Raw genomic sequence first — 20,661 nt, forward strand, 5'->3', positions numbered from 1 at the left:
TTGGAGATATTGCACTGTGCCGGGTTATTACACGACTGCAGACGTACTGTACATCCGTGATAACTTTGCTCTCGGTTCACTCTGGGTGCGTGGTTATGTTTGAGATATAAAATGTCTCTGTTTGTAGTACACTTTGCCATGATTCTGTTCAGTGTTCTACTGAAACAAAGAGTGGTTGATAATTAAACTTTGTATGAATTGGTAATCAAATTTTATTCATGTTATGCTCAAGGCAAATACCCCACATTCCAAGTAAAACACCCACAATTAGAGCACAGTTTAAATGAACTAGAGCAGTACTCTGTACGGCAGTAATGTTGCAATAATAATATTTATTAAATTCCAGAATTATTTGTCTTCTTTCAATATTCTTGCCATAAATTAATAATCATGGTTATAAACATTATACGATGAAATGGCTGCTTATTATTGAGACTTTCTTTGAAATTTAAGAGCTCCGTAAGAACTGAAAAACGTAATTTCTGCAGAATTCATACAAGCAGTTCAGTCGTGGCTGCAGTGCTTGTTAGAGGTCTTGATGTGGTTTGTTGTGGACGTTATATTCTACGTACAATTTGCAGTAGCATTTAATGGCATAATATTAAATCATATGCAGGGTGTATGCTGGAATACATACAACACTCAGTTGCCAGTTTATTGGGGACACTTGGTTAAAACTAATGTAGTAGAACAACAGTCCTGCAATAAATCCCACCTTGATCTAGGTCATAATAAAAAGGCTACATTTTAAAACCTCTCAAATTGAACATTACTCATCATATTATGACTAAGTTATACAGAGGTGTCAAAAGTACAGATACTTGTGTTCAAAACTGAGTCAACTTCTTTATTCAATTAAAAAGGTATAAATTAAAAAGTATCCCTATGAAGGACATTTCTACTTGCAAGGTTAACTAAATCTTGTCATATTAATAAGAAGGAAACACATCGATAACTCCCCTCAAATAAAACTAAAGTAACAAGTCTGTTTGGAAAATGAGTTGAAACATGTAGGCCTATTTGTTTACAATGTTGTCAGAAAAATAAATACTAAAGTAAGGTAGGGATACCTGGAAATTCTGCTTTAAATTTGTACTTTGCCACCTCTGGTATTATAACTACTGCTTATAAATTAATATTGTGTAGTTATATGCTATTGCACAAACTGTGCTGTACATGTAAGTGAATATATTAAGTACATGCTAATAGGTGTTTAGCAGGTTAAAGTAAACCAGATAAATATAAATTAAATCGACATTTTTGTTTGCCCTGGGGCTTGATCTGGGTAAATACATATATTTAATCGAGTTTTTTGTTTTTGCTTGAACCCGTTTAGCCGCCACGCGTCGTTGTTTCGCCCGTTCTCCAGCCTGCCCGACTGCCCGACAAAAATGTTGGCCGAACACCCCTCCTCATCGAGGAGGGGGAAAGATGGCGGACAGGCGCTAAATCCACACCAGACACAAACACACGTTACAAAGCGAGGTAAACGTCCCCGGATAAACCGAGCACCGACGCCGTTCAGCCGCAGCATCAGCGCTGAATCCACATGACCACCAGGCGAACCCTCGGCGCGCTGCGACGCTCCCGCTTCTCTAAATACTCACATTTACAACCAGGCTCCGCGAAGCTAGCGAGCCGCCTAGCATGCTAAGCTAGCAGCATCACCCGGGCAAGTGGGCATGTCTATGAAGCGTAGCATTAGCATGCTGGAAGTGGTGTGCACTGGCTGTGTGTGTTGTTTTTTATTGTTGTTGTTGTTGTCGAGGGCTGCCGTTAATGTCGCGTTAGCTCCCGGATAACGCAATTAGCGACGCTGTCACGTAAACCAGCGTCTCCAGCCCCGCACCGCCAATTAACAGCACGGAGAGAGGGACCGCGTCGGGGGTCCCGGGGGTTTGCTTTGTGTTTTCAATGGAGCTCAATACATGTTTCGGCACATGTTGGATGTTTCGGCTGTGAAGAAAGTAAAGGAAACGACAGACAGGTGGTTGTAGGCGGGTGTGGAGCTGTAAACCTCCTGCTGTTGGTAGAAGATGCGACCTGCTGCTCTCTAACCGCCAGTCCTCCTGTCACTTTTCTACCAGACGGAAGGAGAACTGGGACCGGGCCGCTTTAATCCGGACGCCTCCTCCTCCTCCTCCTCCTCCTCGACGGAGGGAAAAAGGCGCACTTCCATTGAAGAGGAAATCATCCGGGGAGGAGAAACGCTGCTCACCGGGTATGAAGTTCTAAGGTAAGATGCTGTTCATACACACGTTACTGAATGAACGTGGTACTCGGTTTGTGTTAAACAGCTGGTTTATATGAAGCGAGGTAGTAAACATGTGTTGTGTGACGTTACACTTGCTTTTGAATGTGCAGGGAACACGTACTGTTGCATACTTCCTATGGTATCAGAACATCTGTCTAATAAATGTCCCATCGGATTATGGGATAGACCACTATATAGCAGTCTGACCTGTTGACCTGGATCTGGTGTGTGTGGTTCGTTGGTCCAGGGTTTGGGGTTACAGCCTCCTTGATGACGAGGCGTTTTGCAGATGTGCAGCAAAGCAAAGTGTGTCTTAAATCAGACGGTTTGACTTCCTAGGAGATGATTGGTGGGAGTGTTAAGGTGGAATGTGTGTAAGAAGAATGAAAGCACCGGAGCTCAGTGATTGCTGACGTCTTTGAGAGAGGTGTGATTTGGAGGTTGGAGTTTGTGCTGCTGTTTAATTGTTCTGCTTCATACGGAGATCATAGTTTGTCCACATCTTTTGCTTCAACATGCATTTAGCACAGCATGCAGCTAGTTTATGTTGAGCTCTAAGTGAATGGTTTCAGTGTGAATAAGTGCATCCATGTGTAGCTGCGTCTCTCTGATGAACTTACCTCTGGTTGCCTCCCATGATGACCCCGTTTCCTGGAGAGAAGGAACAGCGACCAGAGATAATAAGGGCAGCTCTCTGGTTTCTCTTTTTTAAATGCAGTACAGTTGACGTGTTGTGGGGCCGAATACTCCTGAGGTTTTATTGGTGTGATTAGTTATTTGAGCTAATTATTCCCCTCTTTATTACCCTTTACATAGGTTATCCTCCTCCATTCCCCACTTTCTATTCATTTTAATGTTCTACCTGTAGAGCTAGATGTACAAAAACACGGAGACACCTACACACAGGCCCCCACCTCTATACACCCCTCAACATACAACAAAACTAATACCCCATAAATAAGCTATAACCTCACAGTACATTAACGGCTGCTGGGTGTATATGTCAGGTTTAGGAAGCTTTCAGAACAACCAATAAATCCAGGTCCTTAAGTAGACTAAGGGTAGGAAACTTCCACATCGTCCGACTGTATCATATATGTCTTGTTGCAGCTTTATTCTATGTTTTTACTGAGTAGAGAGGCACTACTTTCTCGTTAGATGGAGGGACTTTTTAGACCCTCTGGAATATTATTTCTAAAAAGCAACTTGTGACAAATTCCGTGACTTCTTCAGACCATCAGGGGAAAAACGAGAAATGTATTCAAATATATTATATTGTAATTCATTGGCACGCATGTTTCTAAGAGTAATGGCCAACAGTGGGGGGGTCTCTCCTCCCCTCTTGCGGCGTGCACAGGAAGTAGGTGTGGATGTTTTGGTCATGACCAAAATTCACAATAATGTGATCAATTAAATCGTCACAGCAAGAGTGACCAGGTTCTTCTCTTAATTTCCCACAGCTGTAACATGTATTTTTGTCTCTTGTCTTTAGTGTGGAGGCCACTGTTGCGTTGTGAGCTTGGTCAGTATTGGAGCATGAGGAAACCTGTGCCACAGAAAGGTAAAATGCATTATGCCAATCAGAATATGATGGCAGAATCTCCCCCCAAACATTTATAACAGACATGTATTCATAGTCTTTAGTTAGAGTTAATTTGTGTTGATCAATCTGTCTTCACTGTGCAGGCGGATTCATACATTATCTTGTAATTGTCCTGTAATGTTTGGAGCAGTAAATGCAGCAGGTATTGAAAGGTACTGACTGATGTGAAAATGACCCGTAGTTTGAGAGCTTATTCCATCTTTCTTGGCTCCTCCAGCTATCGAGTGGAAAGATGCCAGAAGGATCAAGCAAGCCCGGAGTGGACGGCCCTCCCGGGTGCTCTCTCAGTACCAAGGTAAATAACCACAGCAGCCGGTGATATATGAAGTCAGGTTTGGGCAACTCGAACTGGGGAAACCGTGCCCGAGGATTGGCCTCAGCATCGTTCCATTAATCATCGAGACAAAGTTGGATACTGTTGGTGATGGGAGAGTTTAAGCCTTCTGTGTGTTTGTGTGTTTGTGTTTCGTCTCACAAAACATTGCATATAAAACTCTAAATGAATAAATACGTTCTACATCTGGAAAAACACATCTTAACACTATTGTAATATGATATGAATTTCTTGTCGCTGGTGTTTTTCTACAGGGCTTTTCAGCTGGGAGAAATACCTGAAAGAGACGGGTGCCAGTGCTGCACCCTCTGCTTGCTTCAGACAGGTGAGACTGAAACGTCCCCTCTTAGCTGTCTGGATCAGATCTTCTTCTTTTTCTCCGCTGCTGTTATCACATTGCCGCTCTCCAACTAACACTGTCGTCACCGCCTAGAGCCTCACGCCTCCACTTAACGAGTTCAAGGCAGGGATGAAGCTGGAGGCCCTCGACCCACGAAACACCACGTCCACCTGCATCGCCACGGTGGTGGGCCTGACGGGCTCGCGGCTGCGGCTGCGCTTGGACGGCTCTGACAACAAGAATGACTTCTGGCGCCTCGTGGACTCCTCAGAAATCCAGCCAATCGGCAACTGTGAGAAGAACGGAGGCATGCTGCAGCCACCGCTGGGTAAGGACACACACCGTGGTTTTTCTCCCTGGCTATGGGTTTTCATTTTGGTCCACTAGATGTCGGTAACTACCTGCACAGAATGTGTCATATACCCATGAGGAAAGACACGACCACTCTACTCGGCTACGTATTTAGCTTGTTGTTAGGACTAAGACTGCATTTTCTTTTCAGGATTTATTCATCTGCTAATTAGTTTCTTGATTAATCCTGAGGTCTTTGAAATTAAATGAAAACTCATCAGGATTTCTCAGAGCCATAGTGTTCTGTTCACATTTGAGAAGCTGGAACCAGAGAGTTTTTATTGGAAAAATGACTGTAACCATAACGCAGTTATTCCAATTAATTTTAATTTGATTGACCCCCGTTCTGAAAATGTTAACGTCACCGTGTTCATCAAGCAAGCTTTAGGTCTAAAACTGCTCTAACAACAATGGTCCTCTTCTTCAGGTTTCCGTCTCAATGCGTCCTCGTGGCCCATGTTCCTTCTGAAAACGCTCAACGGAGCAGAGATGGCTCCCTCTCGCATCTTTCACAAGGTACCTGTGCAAGGCTCACAAGCTCCGCTGGAGAACCAGATCCTGTCCGATATCAGGGAGGAAACAAGATTATTATTTACTCGTCATAGGCCGTGGCTGCGTCCTTTTCGATGCGTCTTTCATCACCTGATCATGCAAGCATTAACTGTCAAGTACGCTGAGATTGGTTGTTGCGAGCGCTGGGATCCGATCTACCGACCACATGCCCATGTGGACAGCATGTGGGCACATAAAAATCTATCAGATGTAGGAGCACAGCTGGAACTCACTGTCGGAGTCGTGTTTAGTTACTGCTAATGAAAAGCCATAAAAAAGTAATTTCTGGATTTTGCTGATTAAAAATAAAAGCTTTTAAAAAAACTAAATAACAGGGCTTTTATTGTGAAGTATTTATCGGAAAATTCTATATCACCCAATTAGCATAGCTTTGTTAGTGGCTATTGTTCAATAAAACAAGCTGGTTATATTGCAGTGGGTAGAGTAAGAGTAAGCAGCAAAAATGATGAAGAATTTCTAGTAACTCATCACCCTTTTACAGTCGCTCCTTTGACTGCCACATCTGTCTGATCACTTTGCGATCATTTAGGTTGCATTGAAGTATCATGTGACCCTGAATATGGACGGATGGATGAAGTATCATGTGACCCTGAATATGGACGGATGGATGAAGTATCATGTGACCCTGAATATGGACGGATGGATGAAGTATCATGTGACCCTGAATATGGACGGATGGATGAAGTATCATGTGACCCTGAATATGGACGGATGGATGAAGTATCATGTGCAACACTTGTATGCTGACACAGTTCATCCGATCATAAAGTCACCTTGAAAAGACTTGTATTAGCACCCAAAACAAACATCTACCTGCATTTGGTTGATTTAATTGTACAGATAAATCCAGATATTGACACAACTTCATACCTGACCCCGTCTTTCTCTCCATGTTCCCCAGCAGGAGCCTCCCGCCCCGGAGCAGAACTCCTTCCAGATCGGCATGAAGCTGGAGGCGGTGGACCGTAAGAATCCCCACTTCATCTGCCCGGCGACAGTGGGGGCACTGCGTGGTGTGGAGGTGCTGGTCACCTTCGACGGCTGGCGGGGGGCCTTTGACTACTACTGCCGCTATGACTCGCGTGACATCTTCCCTGTCGGCTGGTGCACCCTCACTGGAGACAACCTTCAGCCGCCCGGCACCAAAGGTGAGACCCTAAGAGGAGGCAGGACTCTCCTGTCTGTTGCTGAGGTGATAGAAACACCAGAGGGAGATGTTTTAACCAAACATGTCTGCATGGCTGTATAACTTGTCATGTGACTGCTGACTTCATCCTGTCAGACACACCCATGCATTGGTGGAAACCCCAAAAGATGAAAGCAGGCAGACACACGGCTCTATTAGCTGATCCGGTGGAGACTTAGGGTCTGTTTGGCACACATAGATCAACTGGTGATCAATGATGCCTGTTTGTGCATCAGGTTATTGTTGCTTATTGGGCTCAACGCCATGTTGCCTTCGTGGCATCGGGGGAGGTTATATCGGATGAGTTTTACTAGTACATGAACACAGTATCGGACCTGGTATTTTGAGATTGGCAACCACAAAAAACCCCTCCATAGCTCTGACCAGCTTTAATGTGAGCAGAGATCCTACCTGGAAATACCTGTGTTCGTGCAGGTCCTGCATCCATGAGTAAATCAAAAATACATGCTGATAGCATCTCAGACCCATTTCAACAGTAAAGCCAGCACAACAAGCACTTTTATGGAGCTGATTTTAAGACGAACTTGAGTGGCAGTATTTTTTACATTTAACTTTTTGTTCTGCTTTGCTTTTTAAATTCAAGCACTGTTGGCCACAATAATGAGCAGATGTTAGTAACATTCTCCTGTCATGTTCTTTTCATGGTATTTGTGGGTTTGGATGGTGCAACATGATCTGCAGTGTGTTAACCGCCTGAAGGCATCAATACAGTTGATCAACATGAGTTTGCTATTTTTAATTCCTCGTGGTGATGTGATCTCTCTCCAGATAACATCTGGACTGTGTTTCTTCCTGTAACCAGTTCAGTGTGTAAAATGTCAACGTACACATGAACAGAACTACATTGTTTCTCCGTTAACAAACAAGGAGTTTCCTGGTCACTTTCTCCTTAAAGCATTTCACAGATTGTAGCCATGTTTACTTTCTCATCGTGGAGAACCAGAGGAAGCAATTTGTTATCCAAGAAACATAAAGGAAGCAGTGGATTAAAGGTTATCAGCCACAAGGTCAGCTGTGCTCCTGTTAGAATCCCTCTGAAGGGAGTGGAAAGGAAGCGGGGATATGGGGAGGCACTCCATGCTTTGTAGGCTGCAGCTCGTGTCGTATGAAGGCCTGGCACTCCCCCAGTTGGCAGAGTCGGGCCATGACGTGGTTGAGAGGAGCCCGGTGCCCCTCCACAGGCCTCCCGTTGGCTGCCGGGTCGGATTGGACAGAATTAATTTAAAGGAAGGGACGGAAACGAAGAGATAAGACAGACGTACGCTGTAAGAGGTGGAGTGTTTACATCGCCAGCAGATTGTGGGAGGAATAAAGAGAGGAGGAGGAGCAGAGCAGAGAAGAGTGTGAAGTGAGGACAGGGCAGGAGGAGGAGAGGGTGAATCTGAGGACAGCTGTGCAGAAAGCAGGCATTTGTTTGGGCACGAGAGGTGAGTAAAGACGAATGGCATACAGAATCCAGAGTAATGGATGAGAATAATGTAATGTGAAGCTGGCAGTGGTGGCTCTGTGAACCCGGTGAACTCGGTGCACTCGAGGGAGAGGCAGCGGGGGAAACGGTTTCTCCGTCGTTGTGCATTTGTTTGGTGGATTTGAAAGCGCTGCTATTGATCAGTGAAGCTCTTTAAACCCTTTAAACATATTATCTGGGATTTGTCCAACCTGTTTAGGGTCAATCAGGTGTGTTTTTCTCTCCTCAGCTTCACGTTGGCTCCCCTATGAAAAGTCACGGTAGCTTTGCATTGATCCGGCCGTGTGAAAGTGTGTTTTATAAATACTGATAAATCCAGGACTTTCTGTTGCTCTTTCTCCTGCATAGTTGTTTTTCATGCACACATTGAAGATATACCAGCTGTGGCTGAGATAAAGTACATGGTGTATTTTGTTAGTTCTATGTATTTAATATTTGACCCCCGCCTCAGTGGTTCTCTTGATTTCCAGAGAGGAAGAGTGTGTTTATGGTTGGGAGTATTGGAGATGAATTAGACCGTCTCACAGCTGTCAGCAGCTTACTTCTTTATTTGGTTTATTCCTCCGGCTTTTGAGGTGTTCTCACATTTTTCTTTTCATTCCAGCCAGCGGGGAGATTAGAGCCCTGTGGTTTCAAGAAACAGAAAACACGAAGGGAAGAACTGAATTTTATCATACAAATGGAATATCATAGAATTTGCTGAAATGTGGATGCAATCCATTTGTCATGTGATGTAGAAGAGGCAGACAGCTAGCGTGGTTAAGTACATTTCCTTCGCCCTGACTTGCCAAAAAACACACTTTTTTACTCTTTTATAACCGTATCCAATCACTTTCTCTGATTTAAAAGAAGTGTAATGTTGTGGTACATCAAATTCATTGATATTCACTGAATTGTTTTCTTCATCCACCGAATGAGTAGAGGAGGAAATCCACACGTGCATTTTACAAATAAGTGATGAGTGTAAGATGAAGTATTAACAGGTTAGTGTTGTGATTCCAGAGTAAAGTACTTCTATGATCCCCTGGGTAGATGATTTACATAACAGACATGGTTGTGTATGTATTATTGTATTGAAAGTGCTTGGACTGTGTTAGAGTATCATGGCCAATGAGCAGATGACCTTCAGTGTGTTCCTACTGAACCGTGAATCGGGCTTAGAACTGCCGGGAGGACGATCAAGTGAGGAAAAGCTTTCACTGCTGAGAATGTTTGACCTTCTCTGCTGCTGTGAGAAGCGTCTTGATATAGCTTTCAACATAACTGAACCTTTGAAGGGTTCTTTGCTCAGGATTGTGAAAATGAAGTGGTACATTACTTGTTAAGCATCTGAGAAAGGTATTTATCTCCTGGGTGAGTAATGTTAGTACCTGAGCTCCATGCAATCAGAGCGTGTAATGTGTGTGTTTGACTGCAGCGGGAGTCAAACCGGGACATAGTGACCAACAGTGCAAACTATGCAGTCAGGTGACTCATCCTGCTGTGTATTGTGGACGTGTGGTTTAGCTGATCTTGAATGTACCAGTATCTCTTTGTCCTGCCATTCACATCACGTAACCATGTAATGTTGTCTGGGTTTCTCATTTAATACCCCCGTTGGTTATGAAATCTTTTATTTTGACTCACAAATGCAATTAATGAGAAAATAACTACTTGGACGTTATTACATTTCTCTGATTCGGTGATGAAATGGGGAGCCTGCAGCTGTAGTTGTTAATTACTTCCTTTTACTCCTTTTTGTGTCTTCGTCCGTCTTTGCCGATGCAGTCGTGCTGCCTAAGAGCCTCGGAGCATTGGCAGACGGGAGTGTGGAGAGCCCAGCCATGCACCCCACGCCCACGGTGGGCCGACCTCCGGGCCAAAGAGGACGGAAGCCCGGCCGCAGGAAAACCAAGGTGCCGGGGCTCTGGAACCAGAAGGGCTCAGGGTTGGGACCACAGAGCATCCAGCCAAGCAAAGGCCTGGAGCCCATCAAGATCCCCAAGAAGCGAGGGCCCAAGCCTGGCAGTAAGGTGAACGTGGTTAAGAGACACCATCCGGGGCGGGTGATTGCCTCTAGTTGCTCTCCACTTTTAATTGCACAGAAACATATTCTCATTTAAATCTAAACGGTGTCTAGCCATGCAGATAGTTTGGGTTTGATTTTCCCAGGTTTACACCTCGTCCCTCAAGCACCGGAAGTTAAAGCTGGAATGTTTCTTCGGTTTCAAAGGTTCTCTTAATTAACCAGAAGAAATATTGGGAATTTGCCATTGATTTTTTTTCAATGCTGTGAGCACCTTATACACGGGATTGGAATTCTGTCTCAGGGGCAGATATGTCAAAACCAAGGGTCCCAAAACCAAACTCTACATGGCTAAATACTATTGGAGGTGAAATCAAACTGAGAGTTGAGTAAAGACCGAGTTGCTTATTTCTGATGAGTCTTGGTTGCAGGTGAACATTTTTGTGTCATATCTTGATTCCTGGTGAGTATTGCATCCCGATGAGTTACCCCACTAGACTCCTTGTCTCCCTTTGGCTCTTGGTTTGCAGTTGGGCTGGGCAAAGAGAGCTGGCTGGCTGGAAGACGCCATGGCTGGTCCAGGACGGCCAGCGACAGGCCCGGGGCGAACCAGGGGCCGAGTGCCTGCCAACTGGGCTCAGAGGATAGCTCTGCAGCAGGCCCAGACTCAGGCAGAACCCATCAAGATCCCAAAGAAAAGAGGGCCCAAGCCTGGGAGCAAGGTAGCCACCCAGTACATACACTTTAACTGAACACACAGCATCACGTTATCTGGCTGCATGACGAGGGGAACTTAGTGTGGATAGAGTTTAGAACACATAACTAATTAGCACCTTCCTCACTTAGATATGCTGTTTAGTCTGGAACTACCCGTTTTTTTAATTAAAACATATTGTCTGATGTTATTTATGTCTGCCATACTGCATCCTGATCTCATCTCTGTTGTTTCTTAATTCCTTAATGAGCATTTAGACCGGAGAATACTAAGCAAATGATCCCTTAACATCTACCTACATATCTATCAATGAAAGTCATCCTATTTGTTGATGTTTGGTGGTTTCCAGGCAACACCACTGTGTTTTTGCTGCTAGCTTCACTCATCAGGTCCCAATAATGGACTGAAGAGAGATCCAGACACACTGATGCTACACCATGTTACATTTACAGTTTAACAGATCGAATATGAACAGAACTGAGTCACATATTCTGAGCTTTTCAGTCAGTGCATCAAATGTCCTGGTACCGAACCAACCAAGAGGCAATCGATGTAAAATGTCCGAATGTGTGTGTTTACATCCAGAGAAAACCACGCGTGGTTCCTAATCCAGTCCCCACATCTCCCACCAGCAGCACTCCAGAGCCCGACACCAGCACCGTGCCTCTGGACAACGCCACCATCCCCAACTCTGCACTGCAGGCCCCCACAGGTACACCATACCCCGGACATGCTGCACATGATTAATGATGGCGTACCCCCGTCATGCTGCCACACACACACACATGCACGGCCACTGCTTTTATCCTGTGTTGGCAACACAAATAGTGGGAAATACATTTAAATGTACATATGTATGCCTCTGAGCCGGGGACAGCCGTGGCCAGCTTTCTGTTTTCAATGTTTTATCCATCAAATAAGTCACATACCATTCGATACTGACTTCTCTGCTTGGTGTCTTCCCTGTCTAGTTTGTGTTTACCTAAATAAATATGGCAAAGTGGGGCCCCATTTGGACCAGCGGCGAGTCCAGCAGCTGCCGGACCACTTCGGGCCGGGCAGGGCCTCCTCTGTGCTCCAGCAGTGTGTTCAGGCCTGCGTGGACTCCGCCCACAACCAGGGCACAGTCTTCTCCTGCCTGAAGTCTGGACAAGGAGGCGAGGTCATTTCAGGTGGGGGTTCAGTTCTGATGGTTTCTCTACACTGTTTTCTGTGAGAAATCCTCATGAAACCACAATTCAAGATGATTCCATTACATCTTTATTCAGTTAACAGAATGTGCTGTTGTCACCATGTGGAGTATTTCTTCTGTTGTAATGACGTGACATGATTATCCCGGCCAAAATAATTGTGATTCACAATATTATCCTGATAAAATATGCTTAAAACTCTTAAAATGGCACTTAAACAGTTCCATTTTGGAAGGTAACATGTTCTGATTGCATCTTAGATGAGAATAATCAAACAAGCTTAATAAAGCTAATCATAAATGTTAAGGTCACCCTGGAAAAATAAATATATATATATATAAATATAATATATTGAAGAGAAGTTGACCTTTGCCCCGTTTGCCCAGCCTTCATTGACCAGCAGCAGCACACACTGACCCTGCCCACGGTCAGCAGTGTCACCTACGTCCTCCGCTTCCTGGAGAAGCTCTGCCACAACCTTCACTGCGACGCTCTGTTCGGCAGCCAGCCTGTAGCCAGAGGAGGCCTGCACTACGACAGCCACACACACACACCAGGTATGCAAAGTTTGGTTTACAGCAGCTTTAATCTGCTAGATGGGGGTCAGTATGAAGGTGTTTCTTATAATCATACATTCGACTCTGAATGTCTTAATGAACCAGCTTCAGGGCTCCAGAGTCGCTCCTTTCATTGCATGTGATATTTTTGTAAGTTGAAGACTCAAACTCCCTACAGCACTAATGTGGAGATGTTGGCAGGAACCTTCTAAGAAGCGGATCTCGTCAGCCTCGGGGAGTCGCACCACACGCCTCCCCTGAGTATTTCCTCAGTATGTTTTACACCGACGTACAAAAGGCAGAGGACTTGTGCCGAGGCTGGAGTTGAGATTTCCTGGGAAGATGAATCCAACATGAAAGACGTGTTGTTGGCAGCCAGCTATACAGCGTTATTTACACTGACAGCGAGGTTCTTTAGTGAAGATGATACACCACATAATATTCACTGACCCGGACCAGATTCAGGCCCAGTTCTAGATTTCCTGTGTGTTCAAAATACATAATGCTGTATTTAAGAGCAGAACTAGGGCTGAAACGATTCCTCCAGGACAACATTACAACAAATCATTGATTTCATTTTATTTATTTGTTTGTTTTTGCATTTCTGAAAATTGTTTCTTTAAAACCCAGAATGTAATTTGGTACTTAAATGCATCTGATAATGTAATATGCATTTAATATCAATGAACGTGTTTATCTGTTGTTGTATGAGTTAATTTTAAGAAATGTCTTATTTAGTGTACTTGCTCTTTAATAAGGCGTTTAATTGATGGAATAATACTCGATTACTTTCTAACAGTATCGTCTGCTGCTTCCTTCACATGTGCTGCTTTTAGAGAGGAGGGGTTTCGGAGACAGCCTAACGACGGGACCGGGCCGAGGAAGCAAGCGGTTCCTCCAGGACTACAGCAGCCCTCTTCCTCAGAAACTCTCCAAAATCACCTGGCACTCCACTGATGGTACGGAACTTTAAATTATTTGTCTCTTTTGAATCCACTCTGGGCCTCGTTCCTGCACATCGTAAATTATAAGCGTTTCTGCTGGTGAAATATGTGTTTCTCTGGCATTTAGTCATTTCTATTAGTCGTCAGTCATATCTGAAACACAGCAGGATTTTAGTAAGTACAGTGTGCTCTTACTTCTAATGATTGGCTTTAATTCCACTATTGGAACAGTAATAAATGATGTATATTGGATGATAGGCATTACATTTGCACTGAGCTATGGCGGTGTTGTTCGAATCAAGTATGCTTAAATCAAAGGATTTCACTGATCAGCAGGCCTTCCAGTCGTGTGTAGTATTTGTGTATTTAACCAGTGCCTCTCGTATTTAATTCTAGTAATCGACTGCTCTGAGTTGTCCAGTTAATCCTCATATAGTCATATTAAAGAGGCAGTAAAACAGAAGAAACTCTTGGCTCAGGAGTGATTTGTATTAAGTTCTGGGCCAGGGGGTTAATCATTTAATCACCTTTCAATTTCCTTGGATTTTTAATTAAGTTAATGGAATGTTTGCAGAGATTGATGGAAAGGCGTTAATATCCCCATAAAAGAGCCGTCCACTTTTACAGAAGGCCAGAATGCACCAACAAATCACTGTAATCGTCTGTGAGGGTGACAGTCTATCATTAGAATACCTTACAGTGTGTGCAGTAACACCACATCGGGGAATAGTCTGCTGAATTACTTAAATAAGGCTTACATATTGCAGTGGTTATCAAAAAAATGTTTAACTTTTTCAGAAACATGCACTAATACATGGTTTATGTTTTAAACCAATATTGATGTCTTCATTCATAAATGTCATTATAACGATGCTTTTTGATTGCAGGGTAATTTACTACATATTACGTTGCTACGGTGCTCATATTTATTATCAAAGTGAAAATGAATCACATTTTGTCTACTAAATACATAATACAGGGTTATTAAATAAAGAGTGTTTTTGGGTTCTTTGTTTTGGAAATGTTAAAGCATGTTTAAATAAATTAACGGATGCAGAAATGTATTTATTTATGTAGCAACTTTCATGCACAGAATGCAGCACAAAGGGTTTTCCAATCCAGCAGCATAATATAAAAATAATGACAAGTTCATAAAAAAAACCACACACAAGGAGGGAGAAAATGAGTGTTTCTCTTATAATAAAGTTTAAAACGGTCACTGCTAGTTATAGGCTGTTTTAAAAAGATGTTCTGAGTTGTCGTTTAAAACTGTAAATTGTTTTAAGAGTAATGTGTTCCATATTTGGGACGTAGTTGCTAAAAGTAGCATCCCGGAGGTTTTTGTGGTCACCATGGAAACGGTTAAAGAGCAGCTGTGTGAGGGAGTCTTTGATATAAATATAAATATCATTTAGCGCCATAACAACTTTAAAAAAAAGTCTTATCTTGAAAAGATGTGGGGAGCCAGCGTAGGTTGTTAAAGGAGTCATAACCTGGTTTTATACGTATCCAGCCCCCCTTGGATCGCTTTGGATCAATTCGTAAAACTTATTAGAAGAAAAAAAAAAAAAATTTAATCAAACATTGAGCTTGTTCTGACCCTTTACCGCGATTTTATCACGCGAGATTACGCGCGAGGTTTTGACTGGTCCGGATGTGCATTGTATAATATGTAATGAGGCGCGCGTTGATTCGCCGCAGGAAGGACAGAGCCGGGGGGGCTTGCCTGCATGCAGACTCCAAAACATAATGGCGGCGCTTCGGCGATTTCAGGTAGCGGACGGGGGGGGGTTGGGTGGTGAAAGAGGGGTGGGCTTATGCAAGTAGCCGCCACGGTGACGTCACCGAAGGCGCAGAATCAAAATCTCGTGCTTTAGGAATGCACACCCTTGTGTGCTATTCCTGTTCGGAAAAAGAGCAGAAGCGAAAAAACGGCGCCACTTTCAAACTCCAGCCTTTCAGGCAAGTTTCAACTGAGGTCAAACACAGATATGCATGTTTTAACAAGAGAAATTGCGATTTCCTGGTGATGACTCCTTTAAAACATTTTTATGGAGTGTGTTAGTGGATGTGTTACTACATCTTCCTGTCTATTACCCAAATGACAACGGGCAGATTTAAAATGAGCATTAGAAATCTAAAAACGACGGTTTCTCGCTGGTGGCCACGTCTGTGAACCAGATGAGCCAATTCAGTGAGAACAGGATCCTTCTATTATATAAGAGTTTGTCTCTCAGACGGTTTATCGTATTCTCTTTACATTATGTTCTCTATATGTTGATCTGGTCTCACTGGTGAGTCTTCTGTGTCTCCAGGTGAGTCCTTCATGGACAACAACGTTGCCGCCTCAGAGCACTTAAAGAAGAGCCCTCTCTCTCCGAACTCCACGGTACAACCTGCCGGCCTGAAGTCTTCGTCCAAGCTGCTGCATCACAGCAACTCTACAGGTAGGACGAGACGCCGATACAGGAAGCAACGGCCCACTAATGCTTGGCTTGCTTCTCCGTTTCTTCAATCAAAGAAAAGCAATGGAGCAACCATCTGTTTGCTCTTCTCTTGACTGGTTCATTGACAAATCATTCATCTGCTTACCTGCCCAGTATTTAGTATTTTATTTTGAAAGGGTCTGTCCTCCAGTGACTGCTTCTCAAACGGTTCTGTGTAACAAACCATCTGGTGCATAAAGTGGAATTTAAAAAACCAAAACGCCAGAGACCAGGAAGACGAGTTTAAAGACTTGTCAGACACGCAGAAATCCCTTTTTTTTTCAAGTCTGCGAGGTAAGGAATACGGCATTCCTGTTCAATCTACCAGCAATGTGCGCTCGCTCATATTTAATTGGCCAGCAAAGCTCTTTGCCGGATGACGACTGCGTTCGTTTTTTTGCTGGAGCTGTCTGCATGGGCGCCTCTGCTGCATCCGCTGGAAAGGCTCCATTCAAATGAATGCGGCGGCTGCATGCGTCTGAATGACACCTTAAAATCAGAAGAATCATATTGACTCAACTGTAAGTAGGCTCTAACAATCCAGTTTCTAAGGCTGATAATGGAACATTTGAACGTGTTGTCACCTCTTATAGTGGGGGAATAATCGCTGTTACATTCTGTTTGAGTTACATGCTAGATTAATAATACTTATAGATGTAAGGCTTTCAAACAGATATTTACCTAGCAGATATTTACATCCCACAGACCCTCCATTTGAGTAAGATTGTAGCTTTAGTTATTCTTGTTTAAAAGGAGCAAGCCGGTACAACTCCATATCAGCACAGGTTGACAGGTTCAAGTTAAATTTGCCTGTTTTGTTTTAGGTATTTTATTTTAGGTATCAGTGTATTAAAGCGCCTGGTGAGGGGAATTGGGTCGATCTACGTGGTAATTCAGTTTGTGCACTTTTGCACTTCCAGGCTCGTGCAGTTTTCGGGAGAGCCCGAGGCCGAGTGGTCAGGACCCCAACCTGTGGACGGTGGAGGAAGTCATGCAATACATCAGAGACATCGACCCAGTGCTGGCTCCGCATGCAGACCTGTTCAGGAAACATGTATGTATTCTCTCATAGATGAAATACCTGCATTCTGCATTACAACATATAGACACATGTATGACTTTTGATAAAAGAAATCAGCTCTTTCAATGTTCCCGCCCCTCCCTGCAACAGGAGATTGATGGCAAAGCACTCCTGTTGCTGCGTAGCGACATGATGATGAAGTACATGGGCTTGAAGCTCGGCCCCGCCCTCAAACTCACCTTCCACATCGACAAGCTGAAAAAGGCGTGAGGAGGTCAGCCGACCAGCCTTCCAAAGGACACACTTCCAACCCCGTCTCCCTGTTCTAGGATCAGTATATCATGCACTACGTATTGGACATGTATTGACCATTAACATGTAGCAACTTTCATCAGATCATATCTGGTATTACATACCCTGTCCTGACCTCATCAAATGAGGAATGTTTATTTTGTGTAGCACAATCCAGCCCCAAGGCAGCATGGGATACGTAGGATCAGCCACCTGTCCATCATCTGTTTTGCATTTCAATATAACTTGAAGAGTCAAACCTGGCTATTTGAACTGTAAAAGGCTTTTTTTGGCCTGCCTTTATTAAGTTACATGTATTCTGTACTTTCATATTTTGTACTTCATGGATATATATGGACATGTATTTTTGCCTTTTCAACCGTTTGTGTGGGATAAGCTAAAAGAACCCTAAAAGGAAGAAAAGAAAACACTACATTCATCCCAATACTTGGGATGCTTCTGGTTAATGTCTCGGTTTGAGGCACAATTTTGCAACTGCAACATTATTAATTATGGGGAGGAAAAAATCATGTTTTATGAAAGGAGAAAAGAAACAAAACACTTTATTCTGAAAATACTGCCATGAGGAAAATGTTTCTTTATTCTTATTCTGGATGTTGTTTACAATGCCTGGTCTCGTCTTTGTTATTTGTACTTTTTTTAATTTTTATACTATATTATTAGAGTTCCTACATGGAGAACCCTATCATACTCAACATTGTTCAATAAATATGGAATAATTCAACTGTTTTGCCTGCTTTTTCACCCTTGCAAATAATTTTTTAACCAGAATGTGCAACTACAACTTTATAGTCTTGTTTACACACATGGTTTTGTTCACTTTTAATTTGTACAATGACTGGTAATATTTAATTGCCTGACTCGCTAATAGATGCCACATACAAATGCAGGTTTGACATCTTGAGGCTGTAAACGCTTTAATTGCAGAGTTAAAGGTGTTGATTAATTATTCAGATGGTTATTTTGAAGATTACATGTTTACTTTTTGTAATGTAGTTCCAGCATGTCACCAACAGGGGGCAGCGTTGCCTCGTCTACCTTTTCTGCAGCGATGTCTCCTTGCTGTTTCTCCTTGGGACTCACTAACATGCACTGCCATGGGTGGCCACATCTCCATCTGGTCGACTGCATGATAATGAGATATTTCTACATCACGTAAAGAAATATGGTTATTATTCTGCTCGGTTGTGGATATCCCTCCCGTCCTGCTGCTGTGTCGTCGTTATTTAAAGACCCTCTCCTATGATTGTGTCAACCTATTGTTCACGCTGTTCTCTTGTCATTGTTTCTGCCGGTACGTGAGTGGGCTATTAGGCTTGTGGGCGAAGAATGACTTGTGTCTACTGAAGCAACTCTGTGGAAATACACAACATGTAACCACATCCTCCTCGTGAAAACAGGAAAACACATCGTTTAAAGGCTGAACACGGTGAAAACCCACTGATTCTAACTGACATGGACGCGTATGAATGCCTTTCTGTGTGTGTGTGTGTGTGTGTGTGTGTGTGTGAGAGAGCATATGACACACACTCACAATCTGTGCTCGGCTTGGTTGTGCATTATGCTCGGGCACATGTGACCAGCTCGCAGCTCGTGGCTGCTGCCTGTGCGTGTTGGTGTGTAATAGTAGCCAAAGTGCTATTTATAGAAATAACACCTCCTTGTGCTGCATATTGTGTTTATGAAGGTTGTGAAGAGAGTTCTTACTGAAGCGCCAAACACCGGCCTGTGATTTTTTTGATCAGGCCGTTGTTGTGTTGCTGGCGGGGCGAAGCAGACAGAGAGGCGAAGACTGAACAGGCTAGATTATCTTTATTGTTATGACATGCACTGTTATAAGGGGAATTCTGCTTCTGATATTTACCAACAACGCTGTGGTCCTGAGTCATCCACTGTCTTTGCACCAACAGACACACACAGCAGCGGCAGTTTCAGTACCTATGAAAGGAAGTTCTGCGGGCTTGCAGATCAGTCATAACTGTGAGGGGAAAAACGGCTTTTCTTCTTCATGGCATGGCATTAGCATCTTCTCTGCATGTGCATGTGTGCGGGCACAGTTAGAGAGAAACCACACACAAAAATAAGGTCGACCACCACTTTCTCTCCAGCCGATACCAGAATCCCCAGCATGCCCGTCGAGGTGCTGTGGGCTCAGGGTGCTGTGGGCTCAGGGTGCTGGGGCTCAGGGTGCTTTGGGGTCAGGGTGCTGTGGGCTCAGGGTGCTTTGGGGTCAGGGTGCTGTGGGCTCAGGGTGCTTTGGGGTCAGGGTGCTGGGGCTCAGGGTGCTGTGGGCTCAGGGTGCTTTGGGGTCAGGGTGCTGGGGCTCAGGGTGCTGTGGGCTCAGGGTGCTGTGGGCTCAGGGTGCTGTGGGCTCAGGGTGCTTCGGGGTCAGGGTGCTGGGGCTCAGGGTGCTGGGGCTCAGGGTGCTGTGGGCTCAGGGTGCTGTGGGCTCAGGGTGCTGGGGCTCAGGGTGCTGGGGCTCAGGGTGCTGTGGGCTCAGGGTGCTGTGGGCTCAGGGTGCTTCGGGGTCAGGGTGCTGTGGGGTCAGGGTGCTGTGGGCTCAGGGTGCTGTGGGGTCAGGGTGCTGGGGCTCAGGGTGCTGGGGCTCAGGGTGCTGTGGGCTCAGGGTGCTTCGGGGTCAGGGTGCTGGGGCTCAGGGTGCTGGGGCTCAGGGTGCTGTGGGCTCAGGGTGCTGGGGCTCAGGGTGCTGGGGCTCAGGGTGCTGTGGGGTCAGGGTGCTGGGGCTCAGGGTGCTGTGGGCTCAGGGTGCTGGGGCTCAGGGTGCTGGGGCTCAGGGTGCTGTGGGCTCAGGGTGCTGGGGCTCAGGGTGCTGGGGCTCAGGGTGCTGTGGGCTCAGGGTGCTGGGGCTCAGGGTGCTGGGGCTCAGGGTGCTGTGGGGTCAGGGTGCTGGGGCTCAGGGTGCTGGGGCTCAGGGTGCTGTGGGCTCAGGGTGCTGGGGCTCAGGGTGCTGGGGCTCAGGGTGCTGTGGGCTCAGGGTGCTGGGGCTCAGGGTGCTGGGGCTCAGGGTGCTGGGGCTCAGGGTGCTGTGGGCTCAGGGTGCTGGGGCTCAGGGTGCTGTGGGCTCAGGGTGCTGGGGCTCAGGGTGCTGTGGGCTCAGGGTGCTGTGGGCTCAGGGTGCTGGCCTCGGATCTCGGTGTGTCTTGTGAAAGCACTCAGTTGTGTTTGAAATCATCATGTTGATCATGTTACTGGATTGTGCACTAGGAGAATTATCTAAATGCTCTTCAGTAACTCTGATGTATTATATATTCTTTTACTCACTTTTACTCATTGGTCAGTA

At 44.8% G+C, this 20,661-nt stretch overlaps 2 protein-coding genes across 4 annotated transcripts in view; both read left to right on the forward strand.

Annotated features, from left to right (window-relative positions):
• The window catches only part of cadm4 (cell adhesion molecule 4), a 216,598-nt gene that overhangs the window by 39,664 nt on the left and 156,273 nt on the right, over nucleotides 1-20,661 (forward strand). The window lies entirely within an intron of this gene.
• Nucleotides 1,369-18,082, forward strand: LOC311023960 (polycomb protein SCMH1). Of its 3 annotated transcripts, none has more exons than XM_084026095.1 (17): nucleotides 1,369-1,485; nucleotides 2,088-2,236; nucleotides 3,747-3,815; nucleotides 4,075-4,152; nucleotides 4,446-4,516; nucleotides 4,625-4,859; nucleotides 5,310-5,398; nucleotides 6,357-6,603; nucleotides 9,898-10,142; nucleotides 10,666-10,857; nucleotides 11,436-11,562; nucleotides 11,822-12,022; nucleotides 12,427-12,597; nucleotides 13,434-13,556; nucleotides 15,857-15,988; nucleotides 16,948-17,081; nucleotides 17,199-18,082. In XM_084026095.1, exons 3-17 carry the CDS (start codon nucleotides 3,791-3,793, stop codon nucleotides 17,316-17,318), a joined length of 2,190 nt encoding a protein of 729 aa, XP_083882221.1. In that variant the 5' UTR covers nucleotides 1,369-1,485; nucleotides 2,088-2,236; nucleotides 3,747-3,790; the 3' UTR covers nucleotides 17,319-18,082. The 3 variants fall into 3 exon arrangements, with proteins under 3 accessions (XP_083882221.1, XP_083882223.1, XP_083882222.1); XM_084026097.1 differs by having other exon boundaries at nucleotides 6,360-6,603; XM_084026096.1 differs by lacking the exon at nucleotides 1,369-1,485 and having other exon boundaries at nucleotides 1,584-2,236.

Source organism: Eutrigla gurnardus (genome assembly GCF_963514095.1).
Source record: "Eutrigla gurnardus genome assembly, chromosome: 14".
Taxonomy (NCBI): Eukaryota; Metazoa; Chordata; class Actinopteri; order Perciformes; family Triglidae; genus Eutrigla; species Eutrigla gurnardus.

Excerpts from the sequence above, each read along its gene's own strand:
- LOC311023960 (XM_084026095.1), top strand. The coding sequence starts at position 3,791 with ATGAGGAAACCTGTGCCACAGAAAG. Across the intron at positions 4,153-4,445 it reads GGTGCTCTCTCAGTACCAAG|GGCTTTTCAGCTGGGAGAAA; the intron begins GTAAATAACCAC and ends GTTTTTCTACAG. Across the intron at positions 12,023-12,426 it reads AGGAGGCGAGGTCATTTCAG|CCTTCATTGACCAGCAGCAG; the intron begins GTGGGGGTTCAG and ends CCGTTTGCCCAG.